This window comes from Musa acuminata, chromosome BXJ3-9 (assembly GCF_036884655.1).
Source record: "Musa acuminata AAA Group cultivar baxijiao chromosome BXJ3-9, Cavendish_Baxijiao_AAA, whole genome shotgun sequence".
NCBI lineage: Eukaryota > Viridiplantae > Streptophyta > Magnoliopsida > Zingiberales > Musaceae > Musa > Musa acuminata.
Window position 1 is genome coordinate 22,126,613 of NC_088357.1, and position 21,443 is coordinate 22,148,055.

At 34.3% G+C, this 21,443-nt stretch overlaps 2 protein-coding genes across 8 annotated transcripts in view; both read right to left on the bottom strand.

The window, feature by feature from the left end:
• The window catches only part of LOC135649574 (helicase-like transcription factor CHR28), a 29,640-nt gene extending 24,736 nt beyond the window's left edge, over positions 1-4,904 (bottom strand). Inside the window, exons 1-4 of one of the 6 annotated variants that reach the window (XM_065168071.1) lie at positions 4,458-4,903; positions 2,955-3,033; positions 2,317-2,817; positions 1,259-2,211 (exon numbers count right to left, since the gene is read on the bottom strand). In XM_065168071.1, coding sequence (XP_065024143.1) covers positions 1,259-2,211; positions 2,317-2,817; positions 2,955-3,033; positions 4,458-4,601 — 1,677 coding nt within the window. In that variant the 5' untranslated portion in view covers positions 4,602-4,903. Of the gene's footprint in view, positions 1-1,258; positions 2,212-2,290; positions 2,818-2,954; positions 3,034-4,457 lie in introns of those variants that run through there. The other 5 variants (XM_065168070.1, XM_065168069.1, XM_065168073.1 and 2 more) reach the window with 5 other exon arrangements.
• Positions 4,905-12,395: 7,491 nt separating this feature from the next.
• On the bottom strand, positions 12,396-20,001 carry LOC103998422 (BTB/POZ domain-containing protein At5g03250-like). Of its 2 annotated transcripts, none has more exons than XM_065166806.1 (4): positions 19,718-19,779; positions 17,603-17,676; positions 14,250-15,488; positions 12,396-13,101 (listed from the first exon to the last, which is right to left on the bottom strand). In XM_065166806.1, exons 3-4 carry the CDS (start codon positions 15,450-15,452, stop codon positions 12,652-12,654), a joined length of 1,653 nt encoding a protein of 550 aa, XP_065022878.1. In that variant the 5' UTR covers positions 15,453-15,488; positions 17,603-17,676; positions 19,718-19,779; the 3' UTR covers positions 12,396-12,651. The 2 variants fall into 2 exon arrangements, with proteins under 2 accessions (XP_065022878.1, XP_065022877.1); XM_065166805.1 differs by having other exon boundaries at positions 12,397-13,101; positions 17,607-17,676; positions 19,718-20,001.
• Between the last annotated feature and the right edge of the window lie 1,442 nt (positions 20,002-21,443).

Below are 21,443 nucleotides of genomic sequence, written 5' to 3' on the forward strand. Positions count from 1 at the left end.
GTGAGTATTTACAATTATACGATCATACGAAGTTGTAAAATCCAAAATCATACCACTATCTTCATTTTTCTCCCCATAACCAAACCCCCATGCACCCCTTTATATTCCTTATATGTTTTCCCTACATGACTATTCAAATCTCCTCCATTTTTAAGTTCTTCGATTATAGGCGTTCCTTGAGTAATATCATATAAGTTTTCCTAAAATTCTCTTTTTGTTTGATTATCTATTCCGACTTGAAGGCAAAAGAACTAATAACATTCAAAATATCTTATCCTTCCACAAATTTTAGAACTATAATTCTATCCGCAACTCCTTTTACATCTACAATATTATTCTTAAGATCCTTATCAACAACAATTCCTACATCATTTTTGTGTTTAACTTTTCCAGTATACCAAAATTTAAATCTAGTATTATCAATCTCTGTAGATTTTTTCTTTACCCACTTAGTCTCTTATAAGCAAATAATATTTATTCTTCTTCTTATTATAGTGTCCACCAATCCTAATCCTTTCCCTAAAAATGTTCTTATATTCCAAGTTGCTAATCCAACTCTCTATTATTGGACTAACTTCTTTACTCCCATTGGCCCAAGACAATAAGAGAATCCTTGCCTACTTGGCACCCCATCTGAGCACCGATATGATAGGTCGCTTCCAGGCAACCTCATAGCCCACCATTGATAAAACAAAAAGAAATGGAAAATAGTGGTTTAGTTCAAAATTTTTAAAAGTTTGTTGAAACAAACAAAAAATGTTTGTTTCAACTAACTTCTAAATATTTAGAACTAAATTGTTTTCCATCTCTTTTTGTTTCATCAATTGCTTTATCTGTCTCCACATTAAATAAATATCAAAAAAATCCTACAGAGTTGTAACACACACTTGTTAACGAGAAAAAGCCAGCAATATTTGAAGCAATGGTATACAAATTATAAATCACATTTGGACAATGTTGCCCTCCATTAAAAAAAAGCAATTAAGCAAGAAGAAAATCATGAAGCAACAATTACTAAGAGAACGATAAAAGACTAAAAAAACTTCATTTTTAATAGTAATAGCATCATACCCTTAAACTGAGTCTATCACTCGAGCAATCGTCAAGCACCAAATATTTAATATTAACATGAAGTTCATTGTCTCAAATTAAATTTTTGGTTAGTTCAAGAAAGGAAATAAATCTAAATATATGTGTCAAATACTATTAAGAGAGGAACTTATAAATTAATTATCAGCAAAGGAGAGGCAACTAGAACCTGCAATTCTAGCCAAAGAGTTAATCTCTCATCATCTGCCTTGAGCCTTGTCCCTCCCAACCTAGGCTGATATGTCTGAATATATCCAGATTGCTCTAACATTGTCTGATTTTTTATAATCACTGTTGGTGCAAGTGGGTGGGCAAAGTTGCTGACATCATCAAGAATACATATGTCAGCATCATCATCATCCACACTTATGCAGCTTACCGTAGAACTCACATTAAGAACATCATCATCACTATGCTTGAGACTGTTGTGTTGTATGTAATGAAATTCTTGCACCAGTTCTTCTCTTCCAGTATTTGTTGAAGTCTTTTGCCGCTTATTGTGTAGATTTGGATAAGAATGAGGGAACCATTTTAATGATGCATCAGTGGCAGGTATATTATCAAAGATAGAATTTCTAGTAGATGGTAGTGGAGAGGAATCTATACTAGATTCACTCTTAAGACTAACATCATCTAGATAATTCTGCTCCACACATATGTCTGGCAGTGGTTCATCAGTATCTGCCATTTGAATCAAGGACCCAACTGATGCCAATGCTTTGTCCAACTCCACTGCACTGCTTCTAGTTGAACTCTGGAATGGATATAGATGATCCTCATTTTCATTGTATATTTGTTTTATTACGTCCTTCTGATGTGACACAATTAAATGAGGGAACTGACCTTGTACTGTGTTTCTTAAACCTCTTAAGACACCATCAGTAGGAGACTCTCTATATGGCACACAGCAATTGCCATGAGCATTGTACACCATATTTGTTGCCTCAGTAGCATTCAACTTAGAAATAATGGACTTTAGAAAAGTTGAATCAACATCCATAGATGAATTAGTATATAGACATTTTTCCTCCAGAGAATTTTTCAGAGCAGCATTTCTGTCATCATAGAGCTTGCAATCAGTTAAACCAGTCTTTTCTTCTCTTGTCATAGTATTTAATGAATCTGCAAAACAAGAAGCAGAGATATTATCAGCGTAAATGTTCCTCACATGTGCAAAATTAGATTGGGAATGTTGTTCCACCTTGCAGTGCATGAATGATAACATACCATCTGCATAAGATTCATACATTTTGAACCTATTCTGCTGTGAAATTCCAGCTCTCAACTCATCAAAGTCCTTTTGATCACTGTCCGAGTACAAATCACAACCGAAGTCTACATAATGTGAGACATCTAGACCTGCTTCTTCAGCATTACCAAAGGGACAATTCGATAGATACTGCAATTGTTGACTGTTGAAGTTGCTACTTATCAAACTATCACGGGAACTTCCAACCAAATTCATTGAACTAAAATCATATTCCTGATTTGAAAATCCAAAACGACTCAAAGGATAAGCAAACATGCTTTTGGAATCAGCATGTGCTGAGACAGCACTGGTGTGACCACTCACTGGGATTAAGGGAGAGTTGGAACTTTGTTCTGATCCAAAAGAAAATCCTAAATTTGTTTCTTTTTTACAATCTGATACACCCAGAAAATTTGATGTTGTCCATTGAGAAGCAAGTGTTTCATTGAACTCTCCATGAGCTGAAGATTTTGAAAACCCTAGACATAACATTATAAGAGGAGAAGAAAGGGAATTATCATGCATGTACTGTCTTAAGACTTAGCTGGTACAGCTTAAGCACATAATACTAGTTTCCACAAAAATATAATAACACAATAGAGTACAACACAAATACCAGCATTAGGCTGAAAGGCATTAACAGGATCTGTTGGACCACCAGATTGCTTGCCTCGGTCTGAACCTTCAAAAGTAATCTGCATATTACACTTCCACGAAATTAGCATTAACCAAAATAGAATGCAAACAACTACCAAATAAACAAAAGACTAAACACATATACTCGACATGGATTATATTTGATTTAAATGCTGAAGAAAGGTTTAGACATGAGATCATTATGAATCACCAAAATAAATATGTACATACTAGGTATGTAAACTGTAAAGGCTATCCTCAGCTAGTATTTAAAAACTGTCCACTCAATGTAGTATGTTTCAGCTTGAACAGGCCAGACAAAGTCTAATTAGCTCCATATTTGAGTCTAGGTTCTATCTAGCATCAGTAAACAGAGTTGTAGCTAAGTTCAACTGCAATTTGCTTCATTACGTAGGTCAGCTCCACGCCAAAAGAGTTGGTCTTTCCAAGTTACTGTTAAAATCTTCCTAATTCTTATTCTTTGCCTCCACCTTCAACAGTAGATGTACAAAAAGATCAACTAAGATAGTAAAGTACTGAAAACCATCTGCCATCCATTAGTCTCTCACAGTTCTAGCATGTATGTTCATAGAATAAAACTAGAAACAGTATTCATTGGTTGAACTACGTCTTGTTATAATTATCAATTATCAAAAATGTCCCTCAAAGACTAAGTTCATGGAAACATTATTAAAACCATCTAAAAGACACCGATTCACCAAAGTCAAGAACAATATCCCCTTTACTAACATGTTCAGAAGGACCCAACGTCCAGAGGTTTTTTGCTCACCAATGATTAAGCAAAATAGAGGATGTTCTTCTAGGCTATAAATCTCATGCATAAGTCATTAATTTTTCGAGTTTGTAGCGCATAGCTTTAGAAAAAATCACCAAGGGCTAACGGCCAAAGCTTCTATCAAAAGCTGTATAACTAATCCCTGAAGAAACTGACCCACATGATGATGGACAATTGCTTACAGCTCATGAATAAGTTATTGATATGTACAACGTCAAAATTGAGAAAGTAGCCCAGATCTTTATCAATAATAACTAACTGTTGCAAAAAAAAAAAAAGTTAATAAAGAAAAAGAAATGTCTCAGATTGGCCATGGCAGGAGTCAACAGTGAGATCGAGGCAGGACCACCACCAATAGTCCTTTCTTTCAGATACAAAGGACCACTTGAAGCAACTAATCACCATATGATTCCATGAGTCCCAGACAGAACTGCAGAACTCTAATCACAACTACTACAACGATTCTTTTAGCTATCAAGTTAGATGCCCTTTGTTATGCCAACAACACACAGAAAACTCCCCTAACCTTTTTCCATCTACACAATAGACGACGCAGCTGATACCCAATCAAGAACACCAAGAACATCAAGATCCATCAGCAAACAGACAAAGACCAACAACTAATGGCAGGGTCATAATCGCATGCGCAAAAGAACATAATTCAGAGCGAACTGAAGGCAAACTTACCTGGGACTGGTCGTCGACCGGGTCGAAAGGCTGCTCATCGAGGAAGGCGTAGAGGCCCTCGACGCTGATCGAAAGATTGTCGTCAAGTAGAAGGGCGTCGTTGTCGCCGAGGTTATCGGACGAATTCCCCGGAGCGACGGCCATCGGCGGCGGGAGAGAAGACCCAAACCCTGATTCTGCGGTCCGGGGAGTCGCCGTCGTCGTCAATTCCGAGTCTCGACCTCGAGAAACAAATAGAACAAGAGAAAACGACGAAGAAGAGACACGGAAAGGGGTGGGGAAGAAACGTGGGGAGAAGAATCCGGAGAGATTGATGGGTCCGTGACAGAGTTTAGATAGAGAAAACAAGAACGGATACAGATATTGTTAATTGAGTCGGAATTGCATCGGTCGGGGATGGAAAGTAAACAAGAAGGAAAGCTACACTAAAATATAAAAACGGGAAAAGCGTCATGCTTATCCGTAGTCCGAAAGCGGCTCGGACTTGGATTATAAATATCGGGGCATACTTCACCGACGGCATATCCACCATCGCCAAAAATAACTTCCACGTACCCTTTTCTTTCGTACTCGCTCACGTACCTGTCACGTGTCTTGTAGGGTCACTGCTCTCTTACGAGTAGTTCAAGTACTTGACGTTTCTACAAATCCGTGTCAGCGGTGATGTTTCTACGGTTTGTTTTCTCGTACTTGGCGGTGCAACTTCGAGGAATGGCGTGTCCGTGAGGTGGAACACGAGACACGAATCCGACCACTTCGGCATCAGCGTTGGCCAAGATTAAGCTGCGCCTGGCCTCATCCAATGAGAAACGATCACGAAGCGGTACCCGAAGTCTCGGTCTCCGCTCCACCGGCTTCAACTCGCAAGTTCTTTCCTTAACCTTTCCCAGCTCTCTCTCTCTCTCTCTCTCGCTTTAACGTGCATCGACGTTCATTTTACATTGAGAACGAAGTGGTTGACCTCTCTTTCCGGTGTCTTTTCGTCTCAGTTAATCGAGAAGATCAGTAGATACATGTAGAAGAATTTTTAAATTAATTTAGATATATTACATTAAATGATGTAAACGCTGTCACATAAACTCGAACATAATATCTACTAACTATACAACAGTACACTCAAGTACTAGATGTCTAAATAGAGACGATATACATAACAAGGAACTACCTGAAAGTTGACGAGAGATGTAGCTAGGCGAGTTGTGTAAATACTTGTGTGTGTGGAATCTGACATGGAGTGATCTTAGAAAGTGTTTTACTTAAAAATTGACAAGTAAATTATTGATCGTTGTCATTCTATTTGGACAGAAGTGGGCGCCGTCCGGATTGAGGGCTTAGGGCACCATGGAGGTGGCCCATGGCGTTGGTTTGAGTGCTTCTCCTCACCGCGGCCATCCGCGGTAAGGAATTGGTCGCGTTAATTTAATGACGACGCGCAACGACAATACGGCGTCGCCGGCACGGGAGCGAGGTCGTCCATCGCGGAGAGGAGGCCGTGCTAGGCAGAGATGCCACAGTGGGATACTGCGGTGAGGAAGCCACGGTAAGAGTCGGTTGCGCTTCTGCCTAAGTGGCAAAGTTGGTCCAACATCAAAGACCGTGACTTTGCCTCAAATCTGATTTTGACTCAAATTTAATTTTGAACTTGGTCAATCTGATTTTAACCTGATTTAAACCCCCCTAATTTTGACTGCTTAGATTTAATTTTGATCGAAACCCTACTTTTGACTCCTCAATTATGACTGGTTTGATTGATTGGATAATCTATCCCAATTCGTTTGGCCCAATTTGGATAATCTGATTCTTGGCTACCTAATTAAAGGTCTATTTGATTTAATCTAAATTTTTTTATAAAATTTAAAAAATCATAAATTATGGATATTTATATTTTTTCATATGATATACTTGTAAAATTTTTATTACTTGTGATTCTTAAATTCTAACTTTTTTTGGATAATTATGTAGTTATGAAAATTCACAAACATATGTTTTAAATAATAAAATAATATTTATTTTCACATAAAAATGTGATTATGGTCTTATCATGATGCTACCATTATATGGGTTTTATTGTACTGATTCAATAATTATTATCATCATTTTTTATTATTAAATATTTTTTATATAATTAGCATTAAAAATTAGTAAATATTATTTGTAACTTATATTATTAAGTTTTACTTGATTAGTAGTTTTAAAATAGCCTAAGATGATAGACTTATGTGAAATAAATTATAATAAATATTTTATCAATTATAAGATATTAAAATATAATTTATATTATATTGGTCTCGTAATCGATAAAGTGGTTTGGACTAATATATTTATAAAATTATATTAAAATACTAGTCTTAAATAATATTAAGTAAAATAATATTCATAATGATAAAAAATTTAAAATAATTATATGATGGGATAAGATATCTTTACGGTTTAGAGTTAGAGTTGTATACAAAGTTAATAATACTAATATAAGAATGGTATTAGTCCTTTATAATTATAAATATTTAAATAAACATTAGATATGTTAATATTTTTGGGAAACCTGAATACAGCATCACGTGCTTAATAAAAGAATACAAAAACATAACAAATTCTAATGGGAAACTTTATCTTAGGTTATATTTTCTAACTGGACTTTCTAAGTGTTTATAATCAACTGAGTAGTAAGAACACAACAAATTCAACTAAGCATCCTATATGACCTGATTATCTAAATGTTCCACCCAATTTTGACATAAGTTCCTCCATTTTGTTCTTTCTTACTTAAATTTTATTTTTTAAAATTTAGTATCAGTTTAGATTTTTCATGTGCTTCGGTTTACGTTGCTTTAAGTTGTTTGAGAATTTAATAGTGTTAGTGAGGGAGTGGAAAAAAAATTGAAAACTAAAAATAAAATCCACGAGAGATCAACATTCTAAAACATACCAAAATTGAACATTAAATCTTACAAGACACTTGAATTATCTTCACTTAAATATGACTCCCCTTTAAATCCTTTCACATGAATATGAAAAATTTTTCTTTCAATTTTCTCTAAAATTCCTAGAGATTATGTTCAGGAGCACCCAAAGTGTCTTGACTCTCTCTTTCTTATTAAAACCTTAAGACTCAATATATATTTTAGAAATAAATCCTAATTCATAAAAAAAAATTAATTTAATTAGAACTCTCTCAACTAATTTGAATATAATTATGACTTCTAAAATACTTATCGACCCTAAAATTTTCACATTTATGAGTATTTTTTTATTTTTTGCCTCCTATAAAAATTGAATCATTGGCTTAAAGAATTCATTGCAACTATACAAACCAATCAATAACAAGCCCACCAATGAAACTTGTGTAGTTGTAATCGAATCAATAACATTACTTGATTTTGGTGAAAGACCTTCGTATTGTCAATCTTAACACCAGGATCATTTCATTCGTAATCATCTACATCATAGAAACTATAAAGATTACTTTTTATTTTCTACACCAGGAAGGAAGCTCACTATCGTAGGTATCTACCATCCCTCGACATATAACATATTTCTAGTTCTTTGAGGTCTTTATTATACTTTCTTCCAAATGGTATAATCGTTCATGTAATCTTTTTTTCATTTGAACTATATAATACCAAGTAACTTTTAAAATTTTATCTTCAACCTTATAGCCAAAACATTAAGAATCTAAAAGACTCAAAGAAATTAGATTTTTCCACATCTTTGAAACATCAGTCAAATCCTTCTAAGTATATATAAATGTTTTGATATTTACTTCACTTACACCCATAACCTCCATCATAGAGTCATCATCCAAACTTAAATTACTAGTTTTCTTATCGTTTAGTGAATTAAAATAATTATTATAAGAGCAAACATGAACTATACAAATAAAATCCAAAAATCAATTCTTCTGAAAAGATACATCATTACCTTTAGAGATTATGAGGGCATTTCCATCATCATCCATCACAAAAGAGCACTCACTGATCTCTTTTTCATGTTTCCTTGAATTATATTTGATATGTTCATACTCTTTGTATCTATAGCACTGAATATTATCCAAAAACCCAACTCTTGATCTTGACTTACCACTTCAAGATCCACCCTTGTTAAAAAAATCCTCTTCGTTGACCTTCATTTTGATTAGCTGATATATCGTCATCTATATTACTGGATTTATCCTTTCTCCTAGTATCATGAGATACTGAGGCTTCTAGAGTTACTATATCCTTCTCACATAGTATCATCTCTATAAAGTTATCATAAGAGTTGTTAGTGAGCGATGTAAAGAGTAACAATGTCTTGTCTTCTTCACCAATAATCATATCAACTTTCTTCAATTGATCTAATATTCTTTTGAATATGTTCAAATGCCCTACTTTATCTTTGCATTCTTTCATCCTTAGCTTAAATAACTTCTACTTCAGATACAACTTGTTAGTTAAGCTTTTAGCTAGATAAAAACTTTTTAACTTATCCCATATGCCTCGGTGGAGTTATCATCAATAATATTATTGATAATATTACCAGTAGTGCCAAAAAATAAATAGTACTCATGCACTTTGCCTTAAACTCCTCCCAATCTTCGTTTCTCATCTTTTTTGGTTTGCTCACTCGCCCCTTTAACATTCTTACTAGGTCTTACTGAATAAAAAGATCCATCACCCTCCTCTACCATAAGATAAAACTGTTTCTTTCGTTAAATTTCTCTATAGTAAGACTAACAAAAAGAACTAATAATATTCTTATTGAATCTCTTATTACTAGATCTTTTGGGCTTTGATACTGCTTGTTGAATCTCTTGTGCATTATTTTATATAAACATAAAAAAAAATTTCTTTTAGCCCTCTCTAAAAATCCTAAAGATCATCGTCGGGAGCATCCAAAGAACTTTGACTCTTTATCTTTAACCAAAATCTTAAAACTCAAGATATAATTATAGAAATAGATTTTAATTTACTAAAGAGTTTCAATTTAACTAGGACTATCTCAACTAATTCGAATATAATTAAGACTTGTAAAGGTACTTAACAATCCTAGCAAATAGCTCAAATTGATTTAGGGAGTTGCTTGTGGACCTATGCACAATAGTTGCAGTTCTCTTGAATCCTGCAAATTATGGTTAGTAAGGCACATTATTTTGATAACCTTCCAGTTGGGATCTGCACGTATTGTTTTACTTCTCTTTCGCTTCATTTTGTGTTTCTTCTTTGCATGTTACTAAACATCAACCTCTGGTTGGTTTGTGCAAAACTTGATATCTGAATCACATGCAAATGGCGAATAAGATATTATAAGTGCCCGTTTACAATTGGATGATGTCATTATAATAATTATAGTAATTTCATTTAATAACTAACACATGGTGCATTATAGAGATCATTATAGTAGTTATTACAGATATAGAAATTACCTCTAGAAGATGCTTCATTAACTCATTAGATCAGGTTTGCACTGAACTTTTTCTGGACATTTGTTTGGAGGCAGCCCTTGTAAAGGTATTTGCTTGGAAGGCACTTTCAGAAGTAGGTTGCGGGGGATTAGATAGAAAATCGACGGTGGCAAGAATTAGGTCAAGAGGAGCATGAGCCATATTCAATGTTTTAAGGCGATTATGGTTAGAGAAGGAGCAGCAAATTACATTTTTGATAGCTATTCAGCTCAGTGAAAAATGAGTCATCATCCTAGCTTGGATTCAAAGTGGCCTTTTTGTCTTGAACATTTGTTAGAAATATATGATTCTTAGATCTAATGATTTTGGAAGCATGCACTTGAATAGCTTCTGCTTTATTAAGCAAAAAGTGATCGACTCCAGCAGCCAACCATTCATAATCCAGCACTTGTTGGTGATTCTATAGCCGCTGATGAAGCACTATGCAAGTTGCTCTTTTGAATGTCACAGGTATTCATATTTCTCTTCTTTACTTTTGTGTGTATCACTGTCATTCTTGTGCATCACATTTTATATATATTTTTTAAATCAATCTAATGACTTGTTTTCATGTAATTATATGATCGTGACCTCATGCAAGATGAAGAAAATGTGGAAGAGAGTGTTAAAGAATGGAAATCATAAAAATATATTCTTTGATCTTTCATCTATGATGCAAAAGATGATGCAGTTATTTGTTTTCGATGTGATGTAGACTTTGTGATTGGATCAACTTTAATATTGACTTTTGGATAAAATGATGTGGACTTTTTGGTTATTAAATATTCTGGTATGATTTTGAAATTATCAAAAATTGATAGGTTGTCAACAAAGTTATTTACTAACATTTTAGTGATATTTATCATTTCTTTTTTCATTTAATAAAAAAATTAGTGATAGATCTAAGTTATCACTAAAACTTTGGGTCGGGATGTTAGTGACGAAATCATCCATCACCAAATATTGTCATTGAAATATTAATTATTTCATCATTTTTTTTTATTTTTAATAACATAATTTGAATGTATTAACCACAAGAATAAGCCATCACTAAAATTCATAATTTAGCGATAAGTGTATCTTCTATAGTCACTACAACTTTTAACCATGGGACCTTAGGCTGATGAAAGTTGGTGATATGATAGATAGCTCACAAATGCTTTTAGTGGCAATTTTTAAATTAAAACAAACGAAACAAACATTAGGCCTACCCATCGGTCCTCAAGACATTTTCATCCTTTTCGCTTCGTTGCTAAGGCCACATATTTAAGGATAACATATAAATTCATATCAAGTGGAATGGAAACTAGTTTAAATGTTGAAGTGCCATAAGATTTTTCTTAAATAATTCTTCTGAGATAGCTATATTTTCTTTGTCTTTTCTATCTCAATGAATTTGCGTTGCTAAAATCCCAAGTCTTTCATGTCAAATTCCCTATCCTTCAAATCTTTGATTTGATCTTTGCGGGCCTATCATCAATCAATATAGAGTAGCAAAGTAACAAAATTATCATCATCAAACCTCTTGTAATAGGCATAATGGTCTGTATTGAGTCTTCTGTATCCAAGAGTAATGATGAAGGAATCAAATATTTTATACCAACACCTTGGACATTTGTAATAGACATTTGTTTAACTTATAAACCAAGTTGTCTTTTTCTTTCTCAACAAAACCCTTTAGTTGGAGCATACAAATTTCTTCTTCAAGTTCACTATCAAGAAATATAATTTTATATCTAATTACTCTATATTTAAGTCAAACACAGAACAACTATTTGAATTGTAGTAAATCAAATAATAGGAGAAAATATTTTATTAAAGTCGATAACTACTTTCTAAGCTTATCCTTTCACCACTAATCGTGTAGCTCCACTTGATTATTGCTATCTCTCTTGATTATTTTTGTATAGAGTTTCAATCTAATTATTATCCATAGAAATGCATCTGGACTACATGTAATCTCTCTCTTAGAAAGTTGATGGCTCTCCATCCTTTATTAAAAGATAGTATATAATATTGCTCAACAAAACATAATTCTTGTTCGAGTCACAAGTCACTGGTACCTTCCTACGAGTTAACTATCGTACTTCTTAAGCCTCAAATTTATACTTATTCATTGTGCTTATATGCTGTATCATTTGCATCCTTTTGTACATCCTTTACGAAGGTAATATGTGATTATGGTATGATCAATAAGATCTTAAAAATAATATTACTTAACTCCATCAATATAGCCCAAGAGTATATATTTTTTGGACTTAGGATTAACGTTCTTTCTCTCCTAGACATTGAACATTACATACACAGGATTGTCATAACCTGAGTCTCTAACCATAAACCAAAATACTTAAGCAGGAATTGTTATAATGTACTCATCATACCCATATAAGTCAATCGTAGTCATTGCTCACTTACGACATTGAACTAAGTAGGGTGTCACAAGGACAGCAAAAAAATATATAGAGAAAAATAATTAACTCATTTACTAGTCTTTGACAGCAGGCTCGTGCACCTTTGGATGGATATATATTTATTTGGAGTAAGGAGACTACATTTGGTAAAACCCACAGCAGTGTACAGGAATGTGTGTAATGGGTAAAGCAAGTTGCACAAGAACGGAACTGTAATCGACCGATCGACCTCTTGGGAATATATAGTTTCAAGAACAACAATGTTAACGAATGAGAAACGAAGAGAAGGTTCCAAAAACTAACTGTAAATGATGCCCACCTGCAGTGTTCTATCTCTATCACGAAGCTTAATCCCACAAAGTACTCATTTACTGTTGGTTACTGAACGCGACTTGCTCCCGATACTACATTTCCGAGAGAAGATGTTCCATGAACTTTTCGGCTTCCCCAGCTTCTCGATCTCTTGCTTCATGCTCAAACATTCATTCTCAAGCTCCATAACCCGCAACCTCATGTCGTGGTGGTCATCCTCCTGTTCCTGATTGCTGTCTTCGCGAATTGCTCTACTGCTGTTCTTCTGGAGCATAAGGTTACCATGAGGAGCCTGCGAGTTCTCCATGTTGTCAGAGACAAAGAACCAGCCCGCGATCGAGGTTCGCAGGCGGAGCTGTTCGAAGAACAGAACTTGAACTACGACTCTGAGAGGGAGCCTTTCGTTCTGAGCTGCATGCGTGCAGGCTTCCAGGGAAAGCTTCTGGCAATTCATGAGTCGGCAGAGCTGCTCTTTTTCTGATTCTGTGAGCCATGGATGTGACTGAATAGGAATCCATATAAAGGATAGCAATCAAAACCCCATGAACTTCTCTAAAAAAAAAAATTACGGCATATAAACATGCACTCTCTGAAGTTATGAGGAATATATGCTTGATACCCAGTTAGTCTTGGCATGATAACACGACTGATCAAACAAGGATATGCTTGATACCCAGTTAGTCTTGGCATATTGGTTCAACTAGAGGGATCATTCAAACAAGTACAAGAATCGGTAAGCAAAAAAAAAAATTGCAAAGATAGTTCTATATTATTATTATTATTATTATTATTATTAAGATTATTTGTAAAGATAGTTCTATAACACGATAGTTATCAAATAAGGATATGCTTGATACCCAGTTATTCTTGGCACACTGGTTCAACTAGAGGGATGATCATTCAAACAAGTACAAGAATCGAAAAGCAAAAAAAAATTTACAAAGATAGTTCTATATTATTATTATTATTATTATTATTATTTGCAAAGATAGTTCTATAACACAACAGTGATCAAACAAGGATATGCTTGATACCCAATTGTTCTTGGCATACTAGTTCAACTAGAGGGATCATTCAAACAAGTAGGGCAGCAAAAAAAAAAAAATTGCAAAGATAGTTCTATAACACGACAGTGATCAAACAAGAATATGCTTGATACCCAGTTGTTCTTGGCATACTGGTTCAACTAGAGGGATCATTCAAACAAGTACAAGAATCGGGAAGCAAAAAATAAAATAAAATGCAAAGATAGTTCTATATTAATAATAATAATAATATTATTATTATTATTATTTATGTTTCGTGATTCTGTTTTATTTTTCTGCTTTTCATGTTTTTTCTCTGTATCCTGTTTCGTGATTTATATTGAAATGAATTCTGACAGATTTCCTCTCCAACTTTGTGAAAAAAATAATAAAAAACATTATCTCTTTATGATAAGTTATATAAGTATATTTTTATCCTCCTCATGCTCTTTGTTCTTTAACAAGTTACAGAAACTTGTCTCTATTAGCACGTTATCCCAGTGGTTAGTGAACAATTAATAAGTCTCACGTTCAAATCCATACGAAAACATTCATAACATATAATGAATAAAAAGAGAAAAAGAGAAAAACAAACATAGAAGAAAGCAGAAGATAGATCGATTACCTTTAGGTAAATGTCAATAGCTCTGTAGATACCATCATCCAAAGGCCTGGCGTAATCAGGAATGACAGCAGCAAGTGACTGGAACTTAGGCAGCTTCAGATTAGCGTCTCCTGCAACTTCTGCAAGATATCCATCCACAAGTTTTGCTACCATGGTCAATGGGGTCAACAAGGGAGACGAGGCTGCCAATTGCCCCTCATCGACAATGGCTGGAGAAGTGGCGACCGATGACTGGTCGATCATCATGAAGTGATCGACAATTCGCTGGACGCAGTCAATGTCATAGAGAGTTTCCACTGAATAGCCCAGGTTCGGTATTAGAATATCCTCCAGTGCAGCTTCATCCAATTGGGTTCCTATTCTCCGCTCCAAATTCTCCTTGCAGGAAGGACCAGCACGTAAGATCATCGCAGTGCGAAGCATGCCGAGAAGGAACTTTGTAGAAGTCACACCCTTCTTCATGGGCAGGAGGTCCACAATCTCTTCAAGAAAGACCCTCTGGTCGCTTTCTGACGGTGCTGAAACCGACGTACCGGGAGGGATACGAGTAGTGCCATCGAGGAAGCTCAAGTTTCTACTCAGGCCAGGCAGGAACCTTTTAGCATAGAACATGAGGGCTCCGGCAACGTTTTCTGGCTTCATGCCGTTGGCCTCCACAGCCAGGATGAGTCTCTTAAACAAAGGCAGACTGAGGAATGATACATCTTCGTACCACCAATCTGCAATCCCCGACCTTGGTGTCTCTCCTACAGCGACTATTCCGTTCCAAAGAATACTACTACTCCCTTCTGGGCTCTTGGAGGTGGTACTGTGGCCGACCATGGGCCAACTGAAAAGACTTGGGTCAGCACAAGCTTTGGATGCAAGAGAGTTGATGCATCTTGAGACAATATGCAGCTCTTCTGCATGAGGAAGAACACTCTCGCATGCTTCAAGGGCTTTCACCGAGTCTTTCCAGCTGCCAAATACTTGGTTAACCAGGAAGTTCTCGGTCTGCATTATGAGGTTCCCTCCCACATAATCTTCCGTCATAAGCAGGTGCTCAGCAGCACATCGCAGTGACACTACATTGAGAGCATTCAGCTCTATCTTGATATCGTAACAAAACTTGGCTACCAGCTCGAAAGCCTTGGCACCCCCAGGAATATCATGAAGCTGGAGAACACAATCTTTTCCCTCCTCGCTGCGGAATTCACTCATCATTTTCCCCAAAAGCCCGCTCCTGTTAAGCAGTGGGAACTGCACAATGAAACAAAAGATTTAGGACAGCAAAGCAGCTTTATAAATCAACTATAAATATCGATGTAAAGTGAAAAAGCAACTATTTTATACATATATATATATATACATACATATATATATATACATACATATATATATATACATACATATATATATATATACATACATACATATATATACATACATACATACATACATATATATACATACATACATATATATATATACATACATATAAATATATACATACATATATATATATATACATATATATACATATATATACATATATATATATACACACACACATATATATATATATATATATATATATATACATATATATATATATACATATATATATATATACATATATATATATATACATATATATATATATATACATATATATATATATATACATATATATATACATATACATATATATATACATATACATATATATACATATATATATATATACATATATATATATATATATACATATATATATATATATATATATATTATAGGGGTGTGAGGATCTCACACTCTATAGGCTTTCCTTTCAATTTATAAAGGAGTCTTTTTCATATTTTTTAATTACAATATGATAATAACATGGATGAAATTAAGCTCTTTTGGGCAAACTTATTTCATTCAGAGGGTGAAATAAATATAAGAAAAAGGAGAAAAGAAGTAATAAATGAGGGAGGAAATTAGAAGCAAGGAACATTGATTCTCTTTTTTTTTATTCTCTCTCTTCTCTTTATGCTTATGGGAGTTTAACAGGACTAACAAATCCACAAAAGTAGAATGGCAGTGTTCTTACAGAAGCTCCTGATTGATATATAGATTGTTCCAATAAATAATACGAATAGACTCGAGATCAACACATGAAACATGCATCAAATAGACTCGAGACTCATGCATAAGACCAGCTTCAACGCCCCTCATCTAAAAGATTAGCTAATACATATGGTTGGGTTTATCATTAATATTCTAACATTAACAACCCTTCACAAAAATTATCTCTAGCTCAATGTACAAAATATTATAGGTTTGAAATGTATGCATGTATGCCTATACTAAACAAGCCTAGATGTTCTTATACTGATATGAGCATCAATATCATAAGCAAACTTAATTAGATGCAGGTGTTACTCATGCCCTCGGATAATTTAAAGTCCTCAAACACTTGTATAGAAGTAAGTATCTGACAAGTAAAATAAATAAAATGTATCTGGCAAGTTCTAGTGTCCAACACCAACCTGACATGGACCAAGCATTTTAATATTTCCATCCTCACAAAAATGTGATTGCACACTATCACTGGAAAAAGACCATTTTACGTTTTACTAAGGGCAAGCACAAATCTCAGATGTCCAGCAAGAAACAAAAAGGGATTAGTCACAGTCCTCTAGTAAAACAAATTTTAATGTAGAGAATCAAATGTGTGAATCAAACATACCGTAATAACACGTTCTAGCAGAGGGAATTTCTTAAAAAAGGCAATTTGAAAAGGAAAACAGCCAGAAACTGTAACAAATGGATGGCAAGAGAAAGGTAAACTGGAACAGACCATCGAATGCCTTGGTTGGATTGGAAGCTGAAAGCTTTCTATGTGGAAGTAAGTACAACAAAATGAGATAAGATGGTAAAACCTTGTAGATGAATGAATATAGGATTCTGCCAAACTAGGTAATCATTCATGTAATACCGGGGAGTTTACAGACCTACTGATACTGTTTTCTCTGAGGCTAATTAAAATCTAATACTCATAATGCAAGTTAACAATGTTTGGAACATCTGGTCTTCATTGAGAAAAAAAAGAAATTTACGTCTCTGTTCAGAATGGGAGGCTGATAGCAAATGATCTGCGAATGCATTATTCCTTACGTAAGCTAAATGAGTGTGTGTGTGTGTATATATATATATATATATATATATATATATATATATATATAAAGGCCAGAGCACTCGGATATGAATAGTGAAGATTGGAATTTTCCTTTGAATTAACAACAAAATGAACATCTTGTTCTTTACAATATGTTTAACTACACATATTTAGGGCATTAGACACCAGCTGAAGGACAGAAGGGAAAAACCTGCCTTATGGAGATTGAAGGACATCTCTCCTACTTCAATGACGACATCACTTGCAAGCTCCGTTAAGCATCTCCTGCGGAGAAGAAAAGTTGAAGATCAAATCTATTTTCAGCTATATTCAAAGTTGTATCAATTTAGCCTTAAGGTCTCTTTGCTACATTTTAAAAGGCATTTATAGATGGTGTACAATTTTTTTTCCTGGCCAGTATTTCTTTGAGCACGCATGTATGTGTTGGCACTTAAAACTTTGAAAGCACACACACTTGGTTACTTGTTAGCAACAACATAGACAAACATGCAAAGGAATGATATTATTATATATTGCATGAGCCTGCAGTCAGATATATTTGTGCTTTGTTGCAATAGAAAATGTGAGACAGGATCACGTTGTCCTTTCCATAATGAAGTGGAGGACTCTTGTTATTCATAAATGGAAACTCATTTTATCCATTAGGCTCAGATAATCTGTAAATTTTGGGGATAGTTGAAGGAAAGTCATTTTCAGTTACTTCAAAAGCTATAATAATAATAATATGGGACATGTAGCTGATGAAAACTGTACAAATGTAAGGCATCTTCAAGAAGATGATATGGTCCTCCGATCTCTAGTAAATGCTGCTCAGCATGAATCCTAGAAGATGATATAGTCCTCCGATCTCTAGTAAATGCTGCTCAGCATGAATCCTAGATACGTGTGTTAATCTGAAATTAATAACCATGATCAGATAGATTGCCTTGGGCAACTGTACCATTCATTCTTTATGACCTTGTTAGCTTTTTGAATTATCCAGTGTGACTTGTAAATCATTCGGTCATGAATGTTCTCTTTTTCTCAGAGACAAGTGTTTTCCTCAAGTGTTATGTGACAATAAAATGATGCATCCTTTTTTACAACTCTGAAAGAAAGAAAGAAATAAATAAATACAATTCACTTGATTTATCTTGGAAAAGGAGAATCCAAGAACTGCACTACAATTTGCCTAGAAACAAACGTTATCTTTGCAATCAACTTCTGATGGAATATAAAAGCATTTGATGTGTATACGAACCCCATCTTCTAAAATGCTTTAGATCAGTTCATCGGACCTTTTCACTAGCTGGATTGAAGCATAATAAGCCACCTTTTAATCCTATAGAATTTATGAATGCCAAACAAGAAGAAGAAAATTCGGACATTTCGTTGGTTTCCAAACTAACCAGTAGAGCATCTAATAATAATAATAATAATAATAATAATAATAATAATAATAATAATAATAATAATAATAATAATAATAATAATAATAATAATAATAATAATAATAATAATAATAATAATAATAATAATAATAATAATAATAATAATAATAATAATAATAATAATAATAATAATAATAATAATAATAATAATAATAATAATAATAATAATAATAATAATAATAATAATAATAATAATAATAATAATAATAATAATAATAATAATAATAATAATAATAATAATAATAATAATAATAATAATAATAATAATAATAATAATAATAATAATAATAATAATAATAATAATAATAATAATAATAATAATAATAATAATAATAATAATAATAATAGTTGCTTCTTATATTTTTCTGGTGGAATTTAATATGGCAGTATTCTGAAAGTACCCATTTTAATTGTGCTTCCAGAGCTCAGGTTTTGAAACTTGCAGAATGGTAGCTTCTTCGGTATAATATATATTGATTAACATGAATCAATAATTTACTTTATGCAGCATAAATTGACAGAAAGCTCTATGACGATCTTGTATCTTATCATCATGACATCGGTACAAACGAAAGCTCTGTGCCAATCCCAATTCAGATACCATGCTGTCATTGTATATAAGCATGGACCTGCACAAGCTATGAACGCAATGACAGTATGGCTCGATTTCTGCGTCTTTGGTGATGATATATTAGAAAACTAAAAAACAGCATATCAGGAGATATGACTTGTAAAAATAGAAGAAAATTCAAGATTGATATGCTTTCAAACAGAAATATTTAATCACTTGTCGGAACAAAAGCAACAAAAATACGACGAATGAGAAGGCAATAACCACAATTCTTTCAACAGCTGGGGATGGAAGGGAAGCATACCATGTTTGGCCTTCAAGCTGGAAGGCTTCTGCCTTGGAACCCAGCTTCATGGTGGCCATCACTGGCCCCCGTTTCTTCCTCTCCTTCGCTGAAAACCTGCAACTTATGTTGGGAAATTTACTGTGGAAGAAGGGCACAGCAGGGGTTGGTTATCAATCTGGCTGGTGTGCACCAGACAAGAGAAAAAGCTAAATGAAAAGAAGAAGAAGAAAAAAAAAAAAAGTAAGAGCAAAAAAGAAAATTTGTGTGATATATATTAGAGCCGAAAGGTCTCGGAAAATAATGCTATCGGGCCCTCTTTAACGTGCTGCTTCTGCGGAAAGAGTTGAGGGATGAGTCCGAGTCTAATGGAGGAGCAGCTAACAAACCGATCTCCAATAAATCCTCGATGGATTGCAACGGCATTCCCGTTTACGGAGTCAGTCATAAGTTTCCTGCTTGAGGAGGGAGATTCATCTACAAGTTTTATCTTCCTCAACCATGGCATTCGTGCTATCATCTACATTTGATTTGATGGAGATTGGAGTGGGGATCCCTCCGTTCATCCATTTCCCCCACATCGAAACGTTACGCTTGTATTATTATTGTGGAGTCCAACTCGACCACAAACAGACAGAAACGAGTAGAAACATTCGAGGGCCAAAATGGTGGTCGGGATAGCACAAATACTAATTTCATTTGTTTTGTGGATATTCATTCATATGCCATTCGATCTTATGGGATAAATTGATCATTAATTAACTGCTCTATATATACATTCATGTGAGAGTTGATGTGCTTCAAAATTTACAAGTAGACTCCTTATGTCCTCCTCACGACAATGACTTTTAGAGTTCAATTCAACATGGATAAATTTGAAGTCTTCAGCCACAACAACTTCACAAAACAGAGAGAGAGAGAGAGAGAGAGAGAGAGAGAGAGAGGCCTGTATCTATCAAAAATAGGGTTACTAGTATCAACCCTATTTTTTATACTAGTATCAACCACTACGTAAAGATAAAACCTAGGATTGAGCTTTACGTAAGATAAAACCTACCCACTCTCCTGCAAATGAACCATTAGGATTGAGCTTTACCCATTAGGATTGAGCGTTACTAGTATCAAACACTACGTAAGATAAAACCTACCCACTCTCCTGCAAATGAACCATTAGGATTGAGCTTTACCCAATCACCGCAAGATGATGCACCCTACCTAATCTGTCTAATCTGCTAGAGGACAATTCCTTGATTAACGCCATCACGTCGTTTGACATTGTCACTAGCTAACACCAATGCAATTACCTTATATGAAAGATATTAAAAACATATATCTTACTCTATTTAAAAATAAGTCTCATTTCGAGCTCTCCATAGCAATCATAATTGAGTAGCAATAACAACACTAAAAATCAAACCAGCCTTGTCCATCAACTATCCTCCCTCGTTTACATATTCCCAATTTGTTGTTTAGGATCGGAGCGACACTAACAAGAGGGGTAAATTAGTGTAGCGGATTGAAACTTATAAGTTTAAAATAAATTTCGTAAATATGTAAAGATTCTAATTCGACGAAGGATGACTTAGTAAAAATACCTCGAGTAAAGGAAGGAGATAAAAATAAAAAATTTACTGCTAAGTAAATAAATGTTTCAGAAAGTTAAACACTCACACATTCAAGGAACACCGCAATTTAAAGTGGTTCGGTCAAATGACCTACATCCACTTACGAAGCCTTCTTCGATGAG